Genomic DNA, 23,097 nt, shown 5'->3' on the forward strand with positions numbered 1-23,097 from the left:
TGCAAGAATCCCGACTGCTCTCTTTGAATTTTAATGTAAGTGTGGCATATGCGAAAGGTACATCCGTTACTCTGACAACACAGAATCAACGGGCTACTGTTCACGCCACCAGCACTTACACTTGCCTGCTTGACATTACCATGCAGACGTGATTGCTCTCGATTGTACTGCATTTAGCGGTTAATGATGACCATTATGCTGCGGGAACTCTGAATAAATCACGTCCGCTGCTTTGCCTTCAGGGTGTGGGTGAAATGCAAATGTTTCATAGTCGCTTAAAACACTGAAGTAAAACATCCAAAATAAATAAGGTGTAATTAACTTTCTTTTAATCATTTGTTTTTGTTTTGCCTTAGAAATATCCATCACTAACCGCTTAAACTTCTCAGCACTGTGTACTGGGAATGCACTAAATAATTGTTTTCGGAAAAAGTTTTTTATAGTTATGTTTGTTCCGATCACATTTGCATTTTTTCAATAGTTTAATATCTGAAAATATTAAGACACTGTTAATAAAACTCGTAAAGTTAACTTCTATGTCGTTAGATATGGCAGAGAAAGGCCAGGTTGAAAACACCGTAAAGATGTTTGGTTACTTTCGTCAATGAAACCAACATATTCCTAATGCCAATACAAGTACGGTTCCCCAAACTATTTTACAGAGGCCAGCATTTGATAAAGACCTTTCCCCACATGGCAGAACATGGAAAAAAATGTTGCCTGAATGTTTATGTTGAAATAACCCACAGAAAGGCGTTTACGTTCCTTCAGCCGAAGACTGCTTCTTCCATTAGTGATAATTGCTACTGGTTTGTTATGTTCACCCCGGTGGAAGACTGCGATGCCTTAATTAGTCGTTCCGCGCAATAAAAGTATAAATACATTAGTGGTTTATGGACTTCGTTGGATGCCCGTGCGGGAGTTTCTCAGCAGCCCAGCGGCGAGATGAAAGCTGTCTGTGGATAACGCTAATGGGACGCCTCACTTTCCTAACTCAGGGACCGTTTGGGGACGGCCACGAGAACTCTTTTGTTCAAATGCAAAACCAGAACACAAGAGGACAGCCTCCGTGATGACCTCCAGAGGACCCCTGGCCATCAGTGCCCATCACACCATTCCATCAATCCAATCTCTTGGTAGCAAGTTAAATACTGCGCCTATGGTCACATGTTGCGTGTATCGGCGGTCATTTAAAACACAAGTCTGTAAAATTCATACGAAATAGCCGGTAAATATGTAATTTGCCGTCTGTTAGCAACATAGTCATTGTCATAGTCACTAAGCACTCGCTGATTTCCTTATTATATTTAAATATAGTTGCTTGGTTCTTGAAAGTATTGTAGGTTACTGTACTGAGGCTTTTAAATGTTTTCTAATGGTCTTAATTGTGAACAGTGGGCGTTCACTATGGCATAATAAGTAGTAACAATCAATATAACAGGAGCTCATTGACCCAGATTATTTGTGCGTCAGACATTTCTGTCAAAGTTCTTGCCTTGTAGGCCTACATTAGACAAGCTATGACGTGGTAATATAGTACACATCATAGTATACATGTCACAAAGTGATACATTTATCGTGTTACCTTTCATATAGGTCTACATTTATTTTTTTTAGTACTGCTGCTATATTAATTTTTATACTTACTGCTTGGATCTGTACACATTAATTGTGGTAACTAGCCTAATTTATATCTGTATTTTTTGCTTGTTATGTGTTTGGGTGTCATATTACATTTAATGTGCATGTGAACTTCCGTAACCGTCACATGATCAGCCAAAGGAATCACATTGTATTACAGACATCACTTTTCAAGGAGCAGGTATATTTTAAGAGATCTTTACGACATCTTTAGAAAGGTTGGCCTTGTTGATTGAAAATTGTACTTAAAATTTATCATGAAGCGACACAGAGTGTAAAATGAACCCTAAAAACACACAAAACAAACTTCAGTGAAGCTTTTTTGAGTTTTTAGGGAGTTCTCCAGGAGACGGAATTCCAGGCCCACACTGAAGCGATGGGGTGATGTGTCGGTATCAAGGTAACTCTGATATAAAGTCAAACCCTCAGGACTGATGGTATTCATTGAGGAACTTCAAACAGATGCCTGTACACATTCGGACATGTGGTGGCCCCTGAAGGAACGTGTCTGTCACTGATTCTCCCAAGCCTATTTGACTTATACTGGCTTTATTGATCACAATTCATTCCCAAAAGTGCAGCCTTTAAATCACACACAGATGGGCGCCAGGGTCTGGGTCTCAACACTGTGACTGCAGATCCTGCAGGAAAGGGGGATTTGCCCATGCGACAGGAAAGTCAAGACACTCAGGCCATAGTATGTTCTGTACATATGACTTCAGAACCTGCACTTTATAATAGTGGGATTTGCTCGCTTGAACCCCTGAGACCTACAATTCAGATGAACGTCTTCCATAAAAGCCAGATGGTGTAAATGAACTCAGCCGAGGGATAGCCATTGGTCACTTCTGCTAGGGAGGTAGGTTCAGCTTAACCACATCAGCAAGTATCAGATTTAAAATCGCTCTACTCGTAGCCTACTACTGGCAACTCTGGTAGCAATGTCATTTTTTCAAAAACTTTCCAGTTGCTCCTTACTGAGAGTGGCATGAAAAACAAACGGACTGGGGATGAATTGTGGGGTGAATGTCAGTTGCACTCTACTAATTCAGTCTCAATGAAATCGCGGGTAAGTTAATGAAATATGAGGCTGAACATGAAGGGACCAATTTGACAATCCACTCATCCAGCCAGCCTTTGTTTTCTATACCCGTTACCAGGGGCGGATTAACGCACAGGCTAGATATGGCTTAAGCCTAGGGGCCCCACGTGTGCCAGCCTGCAAGGGGGGCCCCATTGGCGCGGAGGGGGGCGGGGTTGGGGGGCCCACAGACTACTGTAGCCTAGGGGCCTCTGTGCACCTTAATCCGCCCCTGCCCGTTACCCTTGGCGGTGATAGGGCAAAAGTGCAATATCCTGGGACTCATTGCATTTATCATAATTTATCTATTTACTACTTATATACTTCCACCTTGAAAAAAATAAATATATATATGTTTTATCGGTTTATATTAATGTCTGTGTTTTTATTTTGCTATGTGTGTGTAGCTCAATATGCAGAGCAATTGTATGTCTTAATTGAATCTGTCTTTATTGTGCTGTATGCATCATTCAGGGGACACAAAATTCTATTGTAGATATTATTGCAATGACAATAAAAAGCATTCTATTCTGTTATATTCTATTATCCTAGTAAAGCGGCAGATATCGATGAAACTGTTTAACACTGACGTGATAGTGTCTGAGGATTATGTTAGAGCACATGCTAGCGCACTGCAGACATTCAGTCTGGCCTTGCTCTGTTTTCAGCCATGTTGTGTTTGCAGTCCATTCCTATATTTGTAACGGTTTAATTCCAGTATTTAGGAAATGAGATCGTGATGAAAAGCCGGCAGCTTCAGGGAACAGAAATATGTTCAACGGGACATTTAAGTTGCCGTGAACTGCTCTGTATAAAGGAAACTGAATTGATTTGTAAATTCTAAGCAAATGAAGGATTTAGAACCGAGTTGTTATAACAACCTAAAACGGGTTCATCGCTTATCTATCGTGAAAGTTTTCGGTGTTTATGTTGTCCGCCTCTCCGTGCCTACGCCCTGACCACGGTTGTCACCCCCCCTTTCCTGTTCGATTAGCGGATACTGTTGAAAGGGCGTCCGCGATCCAAAGATCCCGTTACTTTCGACTTTGTGATCGGGTTACATCAAAGGGATCAGGAAGGATCGGTTTTCACGAAAGGGACAGGCTGGGAGTCCCGTCATCAGAAACAGGTGTAGGTCCTCCTAGGAAGAACAAAGCGGGGGGGGGGGGGGGTTGCGCGCCAACTATAAAACCCGCATTTCGCGGGGGTTCGCCCCTTTGATATCCTTTTTAAAGTGACACCACTCCTTGCCTCCTGGAGAAATGGCCGAGTCCGCAGTGCCAACTTAGGCTCGACTTGTTTATTTGCTGCAATGACACGAAGAAAGTGGTATTTAACTTCAGCTTTCCCAATGGGACAAGCTACAGACTGGACTAAATTATACGCTAGGAAACTGAAACAACTTCAAAATGACAGCGCATTGCTGCGTAATACATGCTTTCAATATAAAGTATATGTATGTTTATTATACGTTAGATCACGATTTCATATTGTTGCTAATTTCTTCTCCTTAAAAAGTCACTCTTTAAATTACGATAATAATATATATGTCATGTGAGGGTATAACTGGTAGCACTGGTGCCTCACTGCAGTCTCAGACCCGATTTAAGCCCGCTCTGCGGACTCCGAATAATCTACCTGCTTCTTGCTTCCTTTCATTTGTAAACTCTTCGGGATCCACGTCCGACAACGACGGTTGTTTATTTCAGTGAAGGACTGTTTAATACTGTGTGAACAAGAATCCGGGGACACTAGCTGAACAGGTTATAATATTATTTTTAATAGCAATTAAACCAAAGCACCGAATCATTAGTTCAAACTCATATCTTCTGTAAGGATAGGATTAGGCACGATACCGCGTTTCCCACTGCGACGGCTCCTTGATACGGTCGACATAACAATAGTTCTGCATAATAACCTAATGATTATTTAAACCAAATCAGAGCAACTTTCGTATGTTGCTTAAAACCAAGTACAAAAAATAGAAATATTTCAAAGAAAAAAGAGCATCCTTAAAAGAACAAAAAAAGATTGCCCCGAATTTGGGATCTGAAGCGACCGACTGTGAGTTACGTGCATTATTCGGGGTGCTACTCTATGCACAGGAACAGCAGCCACCGCGACCCTCACCAAGATAAGCGGTGACAAAATGCTGTCGATGATGATATTACTATATCATGAATTATTGTTGATTTATTACTATAAGCCTAGTAGCTAACCGCCTGACTTATTACCATAAATCAGTGCGATGCGAGACTATGAACTTTTTGCTGCGCGGTTGCCGGGCTTTTTAGCGCCGCACGTGACTCTGCACGCGAGAGGAGCCCAGCGCGCGTGTGTGGCGCATTTGTCTCGCGTTCGTCGCGCACATTTCTCGCGCTATCAATAAAGCTTTTTTCAAACAAACACGGTGACGTCACAGGGCAATGGCCGCCGGCAGCACTGCAGTAACGGTGCTCACACCTAACGGACGGAGGCAAACGGTGAAAGTCTCGTCCAGTACGCCTCTGCTCCAGGTGAATGTTAATCGGAGGTTAAGGAGCGACTCGGCTTGAAAGCAGGAGAAATGGCCGCTGTTTCGGCACAAACGGACGTTTTTTTCCTTCTTGCTCTAGGCTTTCTTCCAAACAATGACAGTTCAGTTTTGCTAGAGCTGCCTCTAAATTTAATCTGATATTTCTGCATTATAAGTGATTAGTAGATATAAGTCGTAGTTATACGGTTGTGTTTGTCTATAATAATATTGCTCCTGTTATAGGTTCTGGAAGACGTTTGCAAGAAGCATGGATTTAATCCAGACGAGTATGAGCTCAAGTGAGTTGCTAGCTGGCAAGCTAAATTGATCGCTTTCATAGCCGTACATGACGTAACTTTATATTTCATATTTGAAGTATTTTCAAATATCAACGAATGCAACGAATCTCTAAAATAAATCGTTTTTAGTAATTATGCTGTTAATATTCAGTTTAATGTAGGAATTGGAGGCGAAGAAGCAGAAACCGCAGTAGACGCGACCTTATGACGGATGTTATATGGTGTCATATCAGTTATATATGATACATATAACCATCGTCTTTGGAGATGAACTGTAAAAGATGTACTGTTTTGCATCTTTACGCCGTATTTACCGTGTTTGTCGGGAAAGGCGGTACGGACAGTGCTCTACTCGTAGCACGTACTCGTTAGTTATCACTATAAAAACGTCAGTGAATTTTATTAGATGTTTATGAAATGTATCTCATTGTCCTTTAGTTTAAAATGACACAAAGTTTCTTTGTATGATTCGTGGAACTGGCATGTCACTGAAACTTTGGATGTTCGTTACTGTAGTGATCATTCCTGAAATGCCTGGCTGTCTTCCCTGGTCTCTGCAGGTTCCAGAGGAACATTGTAGACCTGTCCCTGCAATGGAGGTTCGCCAGTCTGCCCAACAATGCCAAGCTGGAGATGGTGCCAAGCACCCGCCAAAGAACAGGCCAGCGGGAGAGCACAGTACGGCTTTATTCCATCCTCACTCTGCAGTCCTTGTGGATTGATAACATACCCTGGCATTCGTTGTATCATATGTGGTCGACCTAGCGGCATCAGTTAAATTGAAGTGTAGGCAGTCATGGAAGCAGCTGGCCTTTTTTTTCCAACCTGTGGGCACTAGAAACGTGTTTCTGTGTGAGCTTCAGGTGCTGAGTGAGTGCGCTTTTCACTGCCGCATTCGTCAGCTGCGTGTCTCTTCCCGACAACAGTTCTCTTCAAGTGTAAACAACTTGTTAAAACTAATGAAGGGAATAAATCAGATGTAGGGCGAGGCGATTTCCCTTTGATGCAGATCACCGCGGTTTATTGTGCGTTTAGTAGTCCTGTGTGAGTGATCACTCACAGTTGCCCAGCGACGGCGCAGATTACCTCACAGTGACGGTGGGGGGAGCCGACGTGTGCTTCCATTTTACTGCTCCAACGTGGGCTATAAAAGTAATCAGTTCTGCGTTTCGAACCACGTTCCAAGATATTTTCTTTGCCTTTGAACATCGCGCCCCCCCCCCCCCCCCCGACACACTTTCTTTCACCTGTGAAGTTCTCCAATCTGCATTCCCCTATTCAGTCCCGTACTGGCTATTTCTGTGCCGTAATTATCATAGTTAAAACATGGCATGCGTGCGCCTTAATATGTGTGGGGCCAGCCCTCAGGTCCTGGCCTGCATGTCCCCTGCTCTGTTCAGGCCTCGGTGAGCATCAGTAAACAAGGCAGATGCCTGGCTTGTGTCAGGAGGTGCCACACGAAGACTCCGGGACGGTGTGGCAGGCTGTATCCATCTGTGCTGCAGGCTCCGCCTCTGCCCAACGGGCCCTGATATTGGTAGCAGATGATGCCTAGTTTTTCAGGGACTAATTACTTCAAGGCAGGACAGAAGCATTCTTGCACTTTCTGGCAGATGGAGGCTAAGGTTGCAGTTCGGCGTTTGTGTTCACTGCTTGTATGAAGTTGTCACTGTAGTGGTTCTGTTTTTTATTACATTTCTTTCTATATTTACAAGGTTGAGTTTTTAATGTGCTCCAGTGGGGAGGGCGGCCCCCGGCTGTGAAACAGGGATGTGTAAACTTGCATGCCTGACGTGTCGGACTGCTGTTAGCAAGTATTGGGATGCTGCCACTTTCAGGAAGTGGCCCTGGAGTCCCGAAGATGGCGATGCGAGGCTGTCAGGTCACATGCACCTCGGTGACTCTGTGTGGTCGTGGCTGAGTTTGCCCTGTGTTTCCCAACCCAGTCCTCAGGTACCCCCAGAGAGTCCACATTTTTCCTCCCTCCCCCCCAATCAAGAACTCTGAATACCTGGTGTGTTGGGGGCTGGGGGAGAAGAAGGATGTGGACAGCATGGGAACCCCCGAGGATTGGGATGGGAAGCACTGGTTTAGGCCTAGCAGGTCCCTGGAGGCAGCCTGTGCTCAGGACACTTGTGTGTTTTGGGCTTCTGTGGGGGGATGTGTAGGGTTGGGGGGATGTGTAGGGTTGGGGGGATGTGTAGGGTTGGCGGTCATACTCTTCGGTGACTCAATGACTGAATGTTCAGAAGCCCCTCCCCCTTTTCCCATTGGAAGGGTGCATCCCCTTCCAAAGCCATTCTTTTGCAGGGGCCTGAAGACTCTCTCGCTTATTGTCCTTCCTCTCCTTTTCCACTTGTTGCTCTGTTTAATGAGCACTTGACTTTGGAAGTAAAAAAGGGGGGGGGGGGCTGGAATTTGCCACACTTACTGATGTATTAAGTGGCGTGTCCTCAGAAGGGCACCGTCTCTGCCCAGGCCGTTTGAGGAGCTCGAGTCCCGTGATTGGCCGATGGGTGATGACACATCCTCCCGCCTCCGGTCCCCCCCACGCTCTCGCCTGTGGTCTCTCCTCCATAATCCCTCTTGGTCTTCACAGTTTTTCTTCTGCGGTCCCTCTCATCACCCACTGGCCTCATTCGTGAAAGTAGAGAAGCCGACCTTGTCGGCCTTCCAGGACGTCTAACCATGTCCATAAGTTTGTGCTGTTTGCTTCTGGATCATTTCTTTTTCCCCTTTTCAGATCTGTGGTGTTTCAGGGCTTGTTAGGTAGATTTGGCTTTTCCTCAGAGAGATTTTGTTTACTTGTGCAGTGTTACTGCAGCATGACAGCACCCATCTGGAATCCTAATCCAGTGATTAATGTATGGTGTCTGTGTCTTGTCCCAGATCCGCATTGCCCTGCAGCTGCAGGATGGCTCGCGGCTCCAGGATTCCTTCTCCAGTGGTCAGACATTGTGGGACCTCGTTAACCATTTCCCTCAGACCAGGTGAGTCGACACCAGAGCTGATTTCTAGGCTGAGGCTCAGTGAGCGAGGTGATGGGCCTTCGATAGAACGCTGTTTGTGAAGTTCAAAGGTCAAGGATGAGGATCATAATCCAGAGCCAAATTTCTGGTCCAGAAGTGTATCTCTGAGCCTCCAGCTCCCAACCTGATCCAACCTACATGGCCTGTCTAAGCCTTGCTGAAGAGAGACCTCTGGGTGAAACTGTTGGCAGGCAGTGTGTTTTGAATGGCAGCTGAAGCATCTATCCCATGATGCATTGCGGGTGCCAAGGGTTGCGTCACAACTTCTGCCAGGGGGCACCATTCTTAAGCGATAGCTAAAACAGCTGTCCTGGTAATCGCGCACCCCGCAGCGTGGGAATCATCCCAGACTTTTAAAGGTACGGAGCCACGTCTGTATTCGAGCTTTGGGGTGAGACGCAACACCCCTCTGCGGCTGGTCTCCTTGGCGTCTGTTTCTTGTGTCTTCGTGTGCAGTTCCAGAGGAGCGTCTGCCAGCGTTTGGGGTCCTCATTAAGCCGCTCACACATTAATCATCCAGTTTGTAAATACTCTGGCTCTTGTGCCTGTTCACGAATACAACATGACGGCTGGCCCCGTTTGTGGACCACGAAAGCCGAGCGAGCCCCACTCTCGGAGCGGAGCAGAGCCCCCCCTCCCGTCCCTACTTGGCTCTGGCTGCCGCACCATATTTTTACGTGGCGTAGGGGCGGCCATCGGCCAGCTCATGCTGGCCAGCTGCCCGACAGGCTGCCTTTCATCGTGATGACATCATTTTACAACTTAATTCTTTTCCACGGGAGCTTCCAGGGAATTTGGGAATTTGCCCCACAGAATCTGGAATTGTACAAGAGTACGGTGGGGTGGGGGGGGATCTCTTTCATCCTTCATAAAATGTACAGTCTGCCAGGGGCGATGTAAATATGTGAACAGATCCACCTCGCTGAAGCGCCTCTGTCCCTCGCACATATGTGATTGCTGCGTTTCCTGCTTCCCGCCAGACTGTGCTTTACTGCTGTGCTATGCTGTGCTGTGCTGGACTGGATCACCACGCTTTGGCTGGAATGACACCTCTGTGTCATGGTGTGACACCCCCTGTACAGTAGCTAACCATTGCCATACCCCTGGGACATACTGGGGATAGCGTAAGCAAGAAGGTGCCCAATTGTGCAGTCACTTTATCTTTTTCACTTGCTAATCACTTTCTGTTTCGCATTGTCCATTGACTTTCTGTTTAGCATTGTCTAGTTGCGTTTTTTTTTTCTCCAGAGTATCGAGTCACTTTCGGTTTTGCACTGGCCGGTCGCTTTCGGTTTTGCACTGGCCGGTCGCTTTCGGTTTTGCACTGGCCGGTCGCTTTCGGTTTTGCATTGGCCGGTCGCTTTCGGTTTTGCACTGGCCGGTCGCTTTCGGTTTTGCCGGGGGGAGGGGGGAGCGGGCCATGGGCTTTGCTGGCTCCCAGTACGCTATCTTGGCCTGACAAGTATGTTAGGGGTTTTGCCCCTTTCTGGTCTGGACTTTGCTTTGATCCCAGAGATGTATGTATTCTTAATGTATTTATATGATGTTCTTTCTTAAGGTGCGTCTAATCCTAATGTCATGGGTACTCAGAAGAGTTAAGGTTAGGATGCTCTTATCCTGTGAGGGGGGGTGAAAACCCATTGGCTAGGTGGGGAAGGTGGGGCGGGACTTGGTCAGCTGACCCTAACCCTCAAGCCACATGAGGGTCTGGTGGTGACCCTCGCTTTCAGGCCCTGGGGGAGATATTAACACATGGCTCTTGTTTCTGAAGCCAGGTGGGCTGACCCTCTTGGGGGGGGGTGTCAGTGGGGGTTTCCCTGGGTTACAGCTCCCTGGAGTTTTCTGGAGTCACTAACATTCTGTTCTCAAGGGATGGATGGAGTCCTGCCTAGCTGTCACCCACTCATTACAGGCCCCCACTCTCTGTCCTGGAGATTGCCCCCCCCCCCCATTTTAAGTCGTCCAACCATGCCTGATTATGCTCCCGCCCCCTAACCGAAGATGGTGATGCCTGCTGGCTTTGGCTCCTGAGATTCCGTACCCAGAAAGGGCATCACCCCCCCCCCCCATAACTATCAAAGGGATTGTGGGGGCCCCTGGTACTACCCTGACCTTGAAGCCCACAGCTGCATATTTCTGACAGGTGTTCCATTTGAAGCCTCGGCCCTGTTTAGCCCCCTCCCCATTCCCACGTTCTATCTCAAGAGATGAAAAGGACGCCGTGGCCGGATAGAGCAGCTCAGAGCTTGTTCACACCGCCTGTCCGGCCAGGAGAACCCCGACCCGCTGCGTGGGGGCCTCCCACCTTCCTCAGGAGAACCCCGACCCGCCGCGTGGGGGCCTCCCACCTTCCTCAGGAGAACCCCGACCCGCCGCGTGGGGGCCTCCCACCTTCCTCAGGAGAACCCCGACCCGCCGCGTGGGGGCCTCCCACCTTCCTCAGGAGAACCCCGACCCGCCGCGTGGGGGCCTCCCGCCTTCCTCAGGAGAACCCCGACCCGCCGCGTGGGGGCCTCCCGCCTTCCTCAGGAGAACCCCGACCCGCCGCGTGGGGGCCTCCCACCTTCCTCAGGAGAACCCCGACCCGCCGCGTGGGGGCCTCCCACCTTCCTCAGGAGAACCCCGACCCGCCGCGTGGGGGCCTCCCACCTTCCTCAGGAGAACCCCGACCCGCCGCGTGGGGGCCTCCCACCTTCCTCAGGAGAACCCCGACCCGCCGCGTGGGGGCCTCCCACCTTCCTCAGGAGAACCCCGACCCGCCGCGTGGGGGCCTCCCACCTTCCTCAGGAGAACCCCGACCCGCCGCGTGGGGGCCTCCCACCTTCCTCAGGAGAACCCCGACCCGCCGCGTGGGGGCCTCCCACCTTCCTCAGGAGAACCCCGACCCGCCGCGTGGGGGCCTCCCACCTTCCTCTGCACGCCGTGCTCACATGCCTCACGCTGTTATTGTTGGAAGGGAGCTCTAATCCGCCTGAAGTTCAGCCAACGGCGTGACATTCATCTCCCCTTATTTCCGCATTATGGTCCATCCGGTCTCTGCTGTAAGGTGTTTCCCAGAATCCCGCCTGCTCCCTCCCTGGATCGAGCTTCGATGGCAGGCCGAGAGAAGGCCTGCAAGCACCGTGTGGATAAAACACGCTCCACAAACGCACCACATCCTCCATAATCTCACAGCTTGAGGGAATATGCAGCTGTTAGCCTGTTAATAAATGGCAGGATTGCCAGGCAGGAGTGACTCCTTCTGCTGCAGGTGCTGCATTTCTGTCGCTCGTCCCTGAATCCCCCATTTCTCCGGTTTTCCCCATGAGGACTCGTGCCATGCTGGTCTCACTTCTAGGCTCTTTATGAAGTTTTTATGTTTTGTTCCTGAAGGTCACATTTCTCCAGTTGTGTTTCTTGATGTTCTCCCCAGGGATCCGGAAGCGCCGTCACTGGAATCCATCCCCATCTGTGTGTACATGAGGGACGAGGTGGGTCCTGTTCCTACTGAATCTCTTAAGCATGCAGCATAAAGATGGTCCTCACTCTCTGCTGATGCAAGCGTTTAGAGTGCTGCTCCCAGTCTCTGCTCTATCTCAGGAGAAGATCCACTCTGCTGAATGGTGGGTTCATACCGTATTTCCCACCCCGTCGATCTCTGTGCTTTTCCCAGGTCGCCGGTGAGGAAGCCCTGAAAAGGACGACTCTGAAGACTCTGGGGCTTACTGGAGGGAGCGCCATCATCCGGTGGGTGACCTTTGACCTTTCCAGCCACACTGTGATTGTAATTCTGAGTGGTTCTGTGATATGACCCCCTTGGTTGGAACTATTGCATCTTCAGGTATGTGGTGAAGCCAGCCAAGTCCCCTGAAAACAGAGGAACCATGGAGATGGTTGCCATGGAGACGGTTGCCATTGACTCGGAGACCAGAGATGCGGTGCCAATGAGCGGCGCGGTCAGTCCTGTTGCTGTGGAGGCTGACTTAGCGGTCAGCGCTCCTGCGGTCTCGCCCCCCAAGGCCCCGCCCACTGAGGTGCCCCCAGACCAAGTGATGGTGAACCCGTCTGGAGAGGAGCCCGTCCCACCAGCAGTGCGCTCCAAAAGCAGGCCCACCTCGGAGCCACGAGCCGCCGAGGAGAAGGAGGAGCGTCCTGGTCCTTCTGGGGAGCTTCACGCACGGACCAGGGCGCCGGCTCCCAGCTCCGTCTCCAGAGCTGCCGACTTTGTGCCGTTCTCAGGCGGTGGCCAGAGGCTGGGGGGCCCCGGGGCCGAGGGCCCGGCTACATGGAGGGAGGCCCCAATGAGTTCGGCCTCCGGGGGCCCACCAGACGCTAAGAAGCACAAGCCAAGTCACGAGCACAAGGTGACCGGCAACGAGGGCGGCTCCTGGGGGGGTGGGGATGGGCGGGGCACCTTCCTTATGGTCTGTCACAGTCCACCAGCCACCATCTGATTGGCCCATTTGGCATCACATGTCCTGGCTCCTACTGCGTGCTGAGGGACTCCAGGCGGCGTTCCATGCTGGCGTGTCCAGCCCTTCGTGTGTGACGGGCCCGGTGATTGATGAAGTGTGCGGCGAGCCGCTAGTCAGTTGCTGAGAGCCGTAAAAGCAGAACCCGCTGCTTCGAGCATCTGGCTGATCCTCGAGCCTTTCGGGGTGGGGCTGGGGGGCGTGAGATGTGAGATGTGAGCTTTCAGCAGGAGATTTGTAAGCACTTACCGAAATGTCATCACACATGTGGCCAATGCTGCAGATCCCACGGGAGACGTCAGGAATCACGCTGCAGAGTTCACAGGGCCTCCCTCCTTTCTTAGGGCTGTCCTCTGGCTTCCACACCTTGACCTTCTCCCCAGTCATTTCAGTCTCGGTCTGTGCTTATTCCCCCCAGATCCACTTGTTGCTAAATGTTTACGCACTTCTGGGAGGGTGGAGGGACCGGACACCTGTACTCCGACACGCGAACGTCAGGACTTGTGCGCATTCGAGCACGCAAACGCGCACCTGTTAGTGCGCAGGCTCATTTCCCGCACGGTATGGTGGCCTGGAATCGTCAAAGCCGACCCCCCCCCCTTTGATGCCCCCCCCCCCGTAAGCCTTTCATCTCTTCTGAGATTTTTTGTGTTTGCTCGACCTGATAATGACACTTAATTGATTATGTGTGAAGGAGAGTGTGCTGCATTTGTTCCTAGTTATTTCCCATGTATTTTCCCCCCCTTTTTGTACTCTGTGTGCCCCCCCCCCCTCCCCGCCCCTTTCTGGATCTCCGTGTAAATAAGGCCGGCGACATCAAAGCCACCCAGCGCTTAATAAAGTAAGTGCTGGGATATTTTCCGTCACATTGAGCACGGGCCGTGCTCTCTGCACGGAAAACAACAGCCACGGCGGGAACGGCGCCCCCAAGAGGGCCGGCACATTCCCGCCTAATTTCAGTGCCACGGATGTTAAGCAGAGCAGGCCAAGCCGCCCCTTTGATGTCCGTGTCTTTAATTATTCAAAGGTAGTCGCTCTCTCTCTCTCACTCGCTCGCTCACTCCCGCTCTTGCTGCTTCTCTCTCTCTCTCTCATTCCCTTTTTCTCTCTCTGTCTCTCGTTCCCCCTCTCCCTCATTCCCTCTCTCCAAGTCTTCCAGCTCTGGGTTCCGATTGGCCTCTGGCTCCATGTTTCCCAGTTAGTTACACAGTCTGCCGGTCACCCTCCCCTTTGAAGTGCCGGCCCGTCTCTTCTATTCCCACCACGTGTTCCGTATCGTGGATTCCCTGACCCCAAGGGCCCACCGCTTTCTAGGCAAAGCAAAGAAGATAACCTTAAACACCATGCTGATCAAGGGTTTGGGTGTTAGTACTGTGTGTGTGTGTGTGTGTGTGTGTGTCTGTGTGTGTGTGTGTGTGTGTGTGTGTGTGTGTGTGTGTGTGTGTGTGTGTGTGTGTGTGTGTGTGTGTGTGTGTGTGTGTGTGTGTGTGTGTGTGTGTGTGTGTGTGTGTGTGTGTCCGTGTCCGTGTCCGTGGGGGGTTCAGTGCCCATTTCCCCTTGAGATTCTCCGCTCCTCATATCTGTTTCTGCCTGCCTTGCCTTAGTTGCCTGTCTAGTTTATCTGTTTCTTCGTCCAGCGGCTTGCAGAGGTTTGTTGATGGTAGCTGTAGTCATGACGACTCCAGGGTTACGGGAGGGGGGGGGGCTGTGGGGGGGGAGCACCACCCACACATGGAAGGCATGAAGGTTAACCACTAGCTCTGTAACCACAATGGCGGATAAAGGTCTGTCAGTTCACCACAAATAATTAAAAATGACGAACGTTCAGAAGAAGGAGATCACTTCTGCCGACACCTGATTGGAAGCAGCGGTTGGGATCACAGATACTCGCTTCTGTAAATCGCTCAAACAAGGAAAAATCAGTCTGCTTCCAAAGTGTGTTTTTTTTTCCTCTGGCGCTACCCTGTCTGACAGGAAGAACGTCAGCATGATGGGAGCCAGTGTGAGCCGATGAAGGGGCTCCGTGTCTCACTCCTGCTTTTACTAGTGCGTCACGTTCACGTCAATGTGATTTATCTGGTCTGATTGGCGTGTGAGGTCACTGTTGGTGGTAAGTTTCCACATTCGTTCAGGATGCTCTCGTTAATTGCCATAGACGTGTCTAGGATCAGAAGCTGCTCGTTTGTTCCCATTTCTGTCAATAACTGGTACTCTGAATCAGGGAGACGGAGTGCAAATCAGTGATGGGGGCTTTGTGTGCGCAGTGTGTCTGTCAGTCAAGTGCGCAGTGTGTGTCTGCCAGTCAGGTGCGTGTGTGAGCAGTGTGTGTCTGCCAGTCAAGTGTGTGTGCGCAGTGTGTGTCTGCCAGTCAAGTGCGTGTGTGAGCGGCGTGTGTCTGCCAGTCAGGTGCGTGTGTGCGCAGTGTGTGTCTGCCAGTCAAGTGCGTGTGTGAGCAGCGTGTGTCTGCCAGTCAGGTGCGTGTGTGAGCAGCATGTGTCTGCCAGTCAGGTGCGTGTGTGAGCAGCGTGTGTCTGCCAGTCAGGTGCGTGTGTGAGCAGTGTGTGTCTGCCTTTCAGGTGCGTGTGTGAGCAGCGTGTGTCTGCCTGTCAGGTGCGTGTGTGAGCAGCGTGTGTCTGCCTTTCAGGTGCGTGTGTGAGCAGCGTGTGTCTGCCAGTCAGGTGCGTGTGTGAGCAGCGTGTGTCTGCCTTTCAGGTGCGTGTGTGAGCAGCGTGTGTCTGCCTGTCAGGTGCGTGTGTGCGCAGCGTGTGTCTGCCAGTCAGGTGCGCAGTGTGTGTCTGCCAGTCAGGTGCGTGTGTGAGCAGTATGTGTCTGCCAGTCAGGTGCGTGTGTGAGCAGTATGTGTCTGCCAGTCAGGTGCGTGTGTGAGCAGTGTGTGTCTGCCAGTCAGGTGCGTGTGTGAGCAGTGTGTGTCTGCCAGTCAGGTGCGTGTGTGAGCAGTGTGTGTCTGCCAGTCAGGTGCGTGTGTGAGCAGTGTGTGTCTGCCAGTCAGGTGCGTGTGTGAGCAGCGTGTGTCTGCCAGTCAGGTGCGTGTGTGAGCAGCGTGTGTCTGCCAGTCAGGTGCGTGTGTGAGCAGTGTGTGTCTGCCAGTCAGGTGCGTGTGTGAGCAGTGTGTGTCTGCCTTTCAGGTGCGTGTGTGAGCAGCGTGTGTCTGCCTGTCAGGTGCGTGTGTGAGCAGCGTGTGTCTGCCTTTCAGGTGCGTGTGTGAGCAGTGTGTGTCTGCCAGTCAGGTGCGTGTGTGAGCAGCGTGTGTCTGCCTGTCAGGTGCGTGTGTGAGCAGTGTGTGTCTGCCAGTCAGGTGCGTGTGTGAGCAGTGTGTGTCTGCCAGTCAGGTGCGTGTGTGAGCAGTGTGTGTCACGGTCACCCATGATGATTGCATGCATTTTTAGCTCACAGTGGCCCGTGATATCCTAGTTAAAGTGGAAAGGGAGTGTATGTACAGCATGTACAGCTGGTTGAGTGTCGGGGGAACCCCGGCTGTCATGTGCCATGTCCTGCAGCGGGGGCGCCGCTCAGCCTGCTCGTTAGGCTGTAATTACGCTGCCCCTGTCCTGTACTTTGAGCAGCTGTGGGCGCCCGCCCAAAAAAAGACAGAGCATGAAACCCCCAAGAAAGGAGGTCCCCACCCTGGCTGGGACTGCGAGGCCCCAAATACTTCTTTAAAGTCCAAAAGGGGAACACAAAGCCTTGTCATCTGTGTTCTCCTCGCCTTATCCTGTCATTCATGAGGCTGAACTCTGCTGTAAACGTCACCTTTCAGGCTGTAGAGATGGTCAGGAGCAGCGGGAGGGAGGAGGACCAGCGGCAAGGCGGGGAGCCGGAGCTCTTTCTGCAGGTGAGGCGGGCTGTGGGGGGGGGGCAGAGTGTCGGGCAGGGGAGCTGACACCGGGGAGGGGGGCCCATGCTGTCACCACCTACCTGCTTTGGAATCCCTGATGGAACGGGCAGGTGGGGGCCTATAGGGGAGGGGTTCCTTTAATGCCCAGTGGTTAAGGTGGCGAGCATTATGACGGATAGTCACTGATCACATGGAAGGGCCGTCGCCATGACGATGGGGAGGATCGGGCACAGCCTGATGAAATCCCTGGCCCTTTCAGCGGGGTGGAAAGTTCCAGATGCATCACAAGGCAACCGTAGGCTGTCTCTCTTTCAGCATCCTAACCGTAGTGACCGTTGATACTTGCCTTCCACCAGTTGGTTTTCCTTCTAATCTATGAATGATGTCCACTGTAGAACGAAGGGGGGTCTGATTGGCCAGCGCCTCCAGACTGACCTGACATTCATGGGATGCGTGACACTCATCCCAGATAAGGGGGTGGGGGGCTGTGGGCAATGTCCTCACCCTGAACGAATGTGGAAACTTAGCGATAACAGTAACAGTAAATCACATCAAGGTCAACATGACGCGTCAGTGAAAGGGGGCTGAAGTATGGAGTCTCTTCATCAGCTCATTGGCTCCTGTCATGCTGACGTTCTTCCTGTCACAGCGGCGAGCTAGAGATTGACCATAAAACCCACACTTTGGAAGTTTAGATATAAGTGAGTTCTTCATGATCATTAAAAAAAATGTTGGGGAGCAGGGGGATTGATGCCAAGTGTCTCCCCCCCCCCCCAATCTTGATCCCAGCCCCCCTGGGGGTCATAGCCTGGTCCACAAGGAAACATCAGTGTAATTTCAGCCTTTATCCTGCATTGGAGACAAAAGGGTGTGATACTGGCAGATTGATCCTCCAGACCAGCATCTATGATGATAATCACACCCCCGTTTATCCTTCCTGTGTTCTGTGGCCTGTCTGCGCCTCACCCACCCCTCTGCATGCCCCCACCCCCACCCCCACCCCCACAGCCCGTGGATAGGGAGCCGCTTGTGTACCACCTGGATGTGGGAATCCGCCGCAGTTCTTCGGACAATGAACTGCCGGATGAGTTCTTCGAGGTGACCATCGACGATGTGCGGAAAAGATTCGCCCAGCTCAAAAGCGAGAGGTGAAGAGTCGTCACATACTCCCGTCACATGTGCTTTACATTCTTTGGGGGGGAAAAAATTAAACATATAACAGATCACCAGGTGTGTGCGTACGTGTGCGTGCGTGTGTGTCTGTGCATGTGTGTGAGTGTGTACGTGTGCGTGCGTGTGTGTCTGTGCGTGCGTGTGTGTCTGTGCATGTGTGTGCGTGTGTACGTGTGCGTGCGTGTGTGTCTGTGTGTGTGTATGGGTCTGTGCGCGAACTTGTTTTTTTTTTTGTTGAAATAACTTTCAAGTTTAAAATAAAAAGTGCCGATATTCCGATGGTTTGTTTAGACTGTAGATTCCTCCTTGCAAATGGAAGAATCCTTTCTTTTTTCCCTCCCGTTTTGGGAAATGGCTCTGTGTCGGCTCTGCTTTGTGTCTGAGAGGCGGGGGTGTCAGCGCCGCCGTGAGCTTTGGCAAAGGCCCCCTTTCATCTGGCTCGGGCCGTCCGCTCTCCGCCACGTTTTACGGGCTGTTTCATTTAGAAACACGCACTTCGCACTTTGAAGTGCCACCAGGCCGGTCGCCCGGTTCTTCTCTGGGCCGGAGCTGCTGGGTCGAGTCGCTCTGTGCTGTGGAATTCGGGGAGGGGCAGCGTGCTTTCCGTACCACCGCAGAGCACTGCTGATGCTTCCCAGTGGGCTAGGTGAGTTGGAGCAACAGACGCCAGATCTAACTGTCTGTTACAGTGATTCTGAGAGACTGAGACGGTGAGACTCTGTGTTTTGAACAGACCGACTGGGTCTCCAGGGCCACATCTGTGTGGCTGTGACACTGTGACAGACAGCAGGATTAAGACCAAGAATTTTTCCCCATGTTAGCAGTGGTTCATTCCCAAGCAGAGGGAGCAAACTTGCCAGGTCGTGCTCACTGCCATAGCCGGGGGGGGGGGGGGCATTGGTGGTGAAGACAGTATATAATCTACACACAGACACAATCATTAAGAACTCTCTGCCGGCTGGTGGGTTCCCCCCTCACCTTAATTGACACGGCGGGCTGCCATCGCATCGTCAGTGAAGGTGAAACTGCCGCGTGTCTCCGTCAGCGTGGGTTTAAGAGCCCACGACCCCCCCAGCCCCTTAGGGGTTTGCGGTCCTGTCAATTACAGCTCGTTTAATGAGCACAGAAATTCCAGAGCTCAATCAGATTTTTTTATTTTTTATTTTTTTTTAAATCCTAGTCCGATCTTGGCCGCGGGTGACCGGGGAAGGTGAATCTCCCTCTTGTCCGCATGTCGTGCCCCCCTCTCCCCTGCATTGCCAGCCCCGTGGTTCGTTTACTGTTTTATGACCTATTCTGGTCAACCTCAAAACTGCGGTCTCCCGCTCTGACCAGTTCCCTGAGCTGCTTTCTGCGTTGTTATAATACCTTCCAGGAAGCCCCGCCCACCATCTACAAGCCATACAGACCAGAAGAACATCTTTTCTTTACTGTTTTTTTTTCTTTATGTACTACAATTTAATTAATGCACCACTTTATAAATAGACAGTGTATACTAGTCGTCCATCTCGATTCGCATGTCTGTACCAGTAAACTTGTTTTTTGCTTGTATATTTCAGGACAGGTTTCCAGTTCCTTTCCATAAACGCGCAGTATTGCAGTCATTTCTGAATGAGACGCTCCGTAGCTGTTTTAAGTGGCCGGAGGCTCTGGGTAATTTTCTTGGCAGAACGTGTGTCTGTTCGTTTTCAAGGGAAAGGGGGAAAAAAAGCTGTTATTGTCAGATGTTTGGTTTGTTTAATGAAGTGGTAATCTGTCTACACGGAGCAGCAGCGCGGGTCCCCCAGCTCACCGCACGGGGCTCCCTGCGCTCCGAGGCTCACGCGACGTGGCGTGAGGCCCGGCTCTGCTCTCGGGCCTCTGGGCCGTCTTATGGTCTCCGTGTCGTTTGTTTTTTTTAAAGGAGAAACTGCATATTAGTGACCCCCCACATGCACACACGCACACACACACTCCACCTACTCATCTGAAAGGGTGGGTGCCGTTTTCCTTGTTTTTGATCGTTGTTTGGATTTTTCCACCTAGTTCCTTGTTTCCTGTGTAAAAAAGCACATGTGGACAGCCAGACTGTCAGGCGCACTCAGAGCAAGGCTGCCATGATGGGGCCGTCCGTCCTGTTTGCTTATTCATGGTTTTATGCTTATATGTCTTCTCTTGCTGGTAGGACAGTGGAGCTTAGCTATCATAACTCCTATGGAAATCGAATCCAGCAGCTATTTCTTAGGTTTTGTTTTGTCTTAAGCGAGATCGCTAATTTGCTTTTGTTTTTCCACAAAGCCATTCTTCTTGACCTCCTCCCCCCTTTTTTTTGCCTTTCCTCTCTCCCCCCCCCCCCCCCCCTCCAGAAAGAACTTGGAGGAGGCACCGTTAATAACCAAGGCCCTGCGGGAGTCCCAGATGAAGGAAAAGATGGAGAGATACCCCAAGGTAAGGAGTTGCGTTTTCTTGCTGTTCCGCCATCTTGCCCACATCACAAAGACGGCTGCGCCTTTTCACTCATCCTTGGCTGCTGTCCCCTTGTTGTATAAATTAACATCTTGGTAAAGCCTCATTTGCTGCGATTGGCAGATTCGTGTTCCTGAGCCTGTATGTGTTGACCTGCTCTTGTAGGTGGTGGTAAGGATCCAGTTTCCTGACAGACATGTCCTGCAGGGTTTCTTCCGGCCCTTGGAGACAGGTGAGGCTGCTTGGTTTGCAGATGCTGAAGCTATAAACCCAACACTAACTCTACACAGATAGAACATAGACCGTTTAGCTCTTTTACTCTTCTTGCACTTAAGATCCCGCTACCTTCACCAAACCCTTTTGCTGCCTCTTTCTTCAGCTCCCCATCCCGCCTGAGTGACCTCGTTTAGAATCCCTACCAGGCCTTGTCAGGTGTTGATGCTCATTGCAGAACCTCAGGCTCTATCAGGCTTTGTGTTTTCCCAGAAAAGGCGTCTACATGCTCAAGCAAGAACAAAAATCGAATCAATGGAAAAGCGTCATCTGAGTGTGTTTTTTTTTTTTTTTTTTTTAATGCATTCGAGATGGTGACTGAGCCGAATGCAAGGAAAAACCTGAACAAAAGTCAAGTATTAGTTTCAGTTGACCGGTGAGATCAAAGCGGGCACCTCCGTGGTACAATGTGCCTTTAACGTGCATCGCCTGCAGTGTCACCCTCTCTGTGTCAGATGTGAGGCTCTTAGCAGCTTAAAGATGCAACTGGGGTCTTTCATTCCGGCCGCTGCTGCTAATATCCAAAATCACCGTGTGAAATTGCCTCGGCCGGGGCGCGGCGGCGCATTGTGGCCCTTTCATGTGGGGGCTCTTTGTTTGTGTTGTTGTTCTTCGGTCTGTGTGTGGCATGTCTGTCTTAGCCTCCTGCCCCTCCCCCTCCGCCAATTGCTCTGGGACACGTGCAGTTCGCGTGACGGCGTCGTCGAGGGATGGTTCGCAGTGGTGGCTGAGTTAAATGAGCTCAGACACAAGCACTCTGCAACGTCCAACACAGACACTGCAGCCCAACGCGTCAAATAGGGGGAAACGGGGGTGAGGGAGCTAAATTTGCATTTTTTTTATTGGTGTTGGTCAGTGCTTGAATTGGCTGAAGATTCCTGTAGGGGTGGACAGAAATATTTTAATAGAAGTGGAAAGGGTGAGGAGGTGGAGGGATTCAAGAAATAGTTTTATTACACATTTTTATTATAAGGTGGTGAAGAGGAGGAGGATGAAGAGAGGAAGTCATGCTAGCCTGTATGTCTCCTGCTGAGCCGAAGGTAATGGGGATACTGTATTCTTCAGGAAGTGAGAGGTTGAAAAGTGGTGCGGTGAGGGCAGTGGTGTGAATTTTGAGCACGTTGATTTGTGGTGTCACCCTAGTACTGGGACCCCCTGGTATGTTTCTGACTGCACTGACATTGGTAGAAGATCACGGCCTTGGTTTGACTGTCCTGTGCTTGTCCGTGGCTCTTTGCTCTAGCATCTCTCAGAATGACACGCTTTACAAGTCGAGTCAGTCGTCCCCCCACAGCTGACTCAGTGGATGGTACCCCTGCATGTTCATGCACCTACAGCTTAACTGGGGACTCTTTAACATTTGGTAACATCTGTTGCTACCGGGATGAACAGCATAGACCGGTTGGTGAAATGAGTCCCCAAGAGTAAAAAAAAAAAAAAAAAGCTCTAATCAAAGCATACCCAAGGGTGCATGGGACCAGAACTCAACGGAAACAAAGGGTTGACTTTAAGAAAATGCATGGAGGTCACTGGAATGGCACTTCGGGTTGTGCCTACATGACTAATTTAAGACTTGAACTTGGCAGACTCAAACTGTGATTCAAACTGGCACGTGGCAGTGTAGCTCAAATTGCGCTTCAGGCTGATTTCATGGGCTTGCAGGAGTGACTCGCCGTGGAAGATTGTGAGTCATACCACTGAACACCAACTCCAAAGGCAACCAAAGGTGGTTATGTGAATGACTCAAGATTGACTCGAAGACGAAGACTCGCAGGGTATGCAGCTCTGTGGCCGGAAGGGCATGAAAGACAGTGACTCTGTACTATGACATCTAGCTATGAGAAACCCTTAAACAGTAGTAGACCCACTCAACAGGTGAACAACACTTTGACCCGAAGGGTATACAGCACAGTGACTCCGGTAGCCCTTTCACACTAAGCCCTCGCCGGACCCAGTGCTGGTGCCGATGCTCGGGCAGAGCTGGGCTGGAGCTCACATGGGCCCCACCCAAAACCGGCTCACATTGACACTGCACTTGGTGCCGAAAGGGTAGAACGATGACGTCAGCGTGTGCGTTTTGCTGTGGGAGGGGTACCGTTTTGGAAGCGAAGACAAAACTGGAGGACTGTGTGAGATGCGATGAATGCAAGACTTCTTTGAATTTACTGGACATGCTTGCATTATCTTTAGCATTATATGTTATTGTTCCTGGGTTTAACCCGACACAGTTAATTCAAAATTTCTGAGTGTCCCTCGAGTCATTTGAGTACATCTGCCAACAACTTCTACAAATTGCCCTTTGTGTGTTCCGGTGAAGAAGCGGGTCACAATCGG

The 23,097-nt window shown here is 50.5% G+C and overlaps 1 protein-coding gene and 1 long non-coding RNA gene across 3 annotated transcripts in view; one reads left to right on the forward strand and one right to left on the reverse strand.

Moving 5' to 3' along the window:
• Window positions 1-3,592: 3,592 nt before the first annotated feature.
• On the reverse strand, window positions 3,593-5,059 carry LOC111846583 (uncharacterized). The gene is made up of 3 exons (XR_002838907.2): window positions 4,853-5,059; window positions 4,361-4,448; window positions 3,593-4,029 (listed from the first exon to the last, which is right to left on the reverse strand). It is a non-coding gene; the product is annotated as an uncharacterized lncRNA (long non-coding RNA).
• Window positions 5,060-5,095: 36 nt separating this feature from the next.
• aspscr1 (ASPSCR1 tether for SLC2A4, UBX domain containing) overlaps window positions 5,096-23,097 on the forward strand; it is a 33,935-nt gene continuing 15,933 nt past the window's right edge. The window contains exons 1-11 of one of the 2 annotated variants that reach the window (XM_023816978.2): window positions 5,096-5,238; window positions 5,481-5,536; window positions 6,097-6,214; window positions 8,426-8,526; window positions 11,978-12,035; window positions 12,218-12,291; window positions 12,386-12,908; window positions 16,795-16,869; window positions 17,881-18,020; window positions 20,391-20,472; window positions 20,656-20,722. In XM_023816978.2, the coding sequence (XP_023672746.2) occupies window positions 5,149-5,238; window positions 5,481-5,536; window positions 6,097-6,214; window positions 8,426-8,526; window positions 11,978-12,035; window positions 12,218-12,291; window positions 12,386-12,908; window positions 16,795-16,869; window positions 17,881-18,020; window positions 20,391-20,472; window positions 20,656-20,722 (1,384 nt within the window). In that variant the 5' untranslated portion in view covers window positions 5,096-5,148. The remainder of the gene's footprint in view (window positions 5,239-5,480; window positions 5,537-6,096; window positions 6,215-8,425; window positions 8,527-11,977; window positions 12,036-12,217; window positions 12,292-12,385; window positions 12,909-16,794; window positions 16,870-17,880; window positions 18,021-20,390; window positions 20,473-20,655; window positions 20,723-23,097) is intronic. The other variant, XM_023816979.2, reaches the window with a different exon arrangement.

This window comes from Paramormyrops kingsleyae, chromosome 5 (genome assembly GCF_048594095.1).
Source record: "Paramormyrops kingsleyae isolate MSU_618 chromosome 5, PKINGS_0.4, whole genome shotgun sequence".
Classification (NCBI taxonomy): Eukaryota; Metazoa; Chordata; class Actinopteri; order Osteoglossiformes; family Mormyridae; genus Paramormyrops; species Paramormyrops kingsleyae.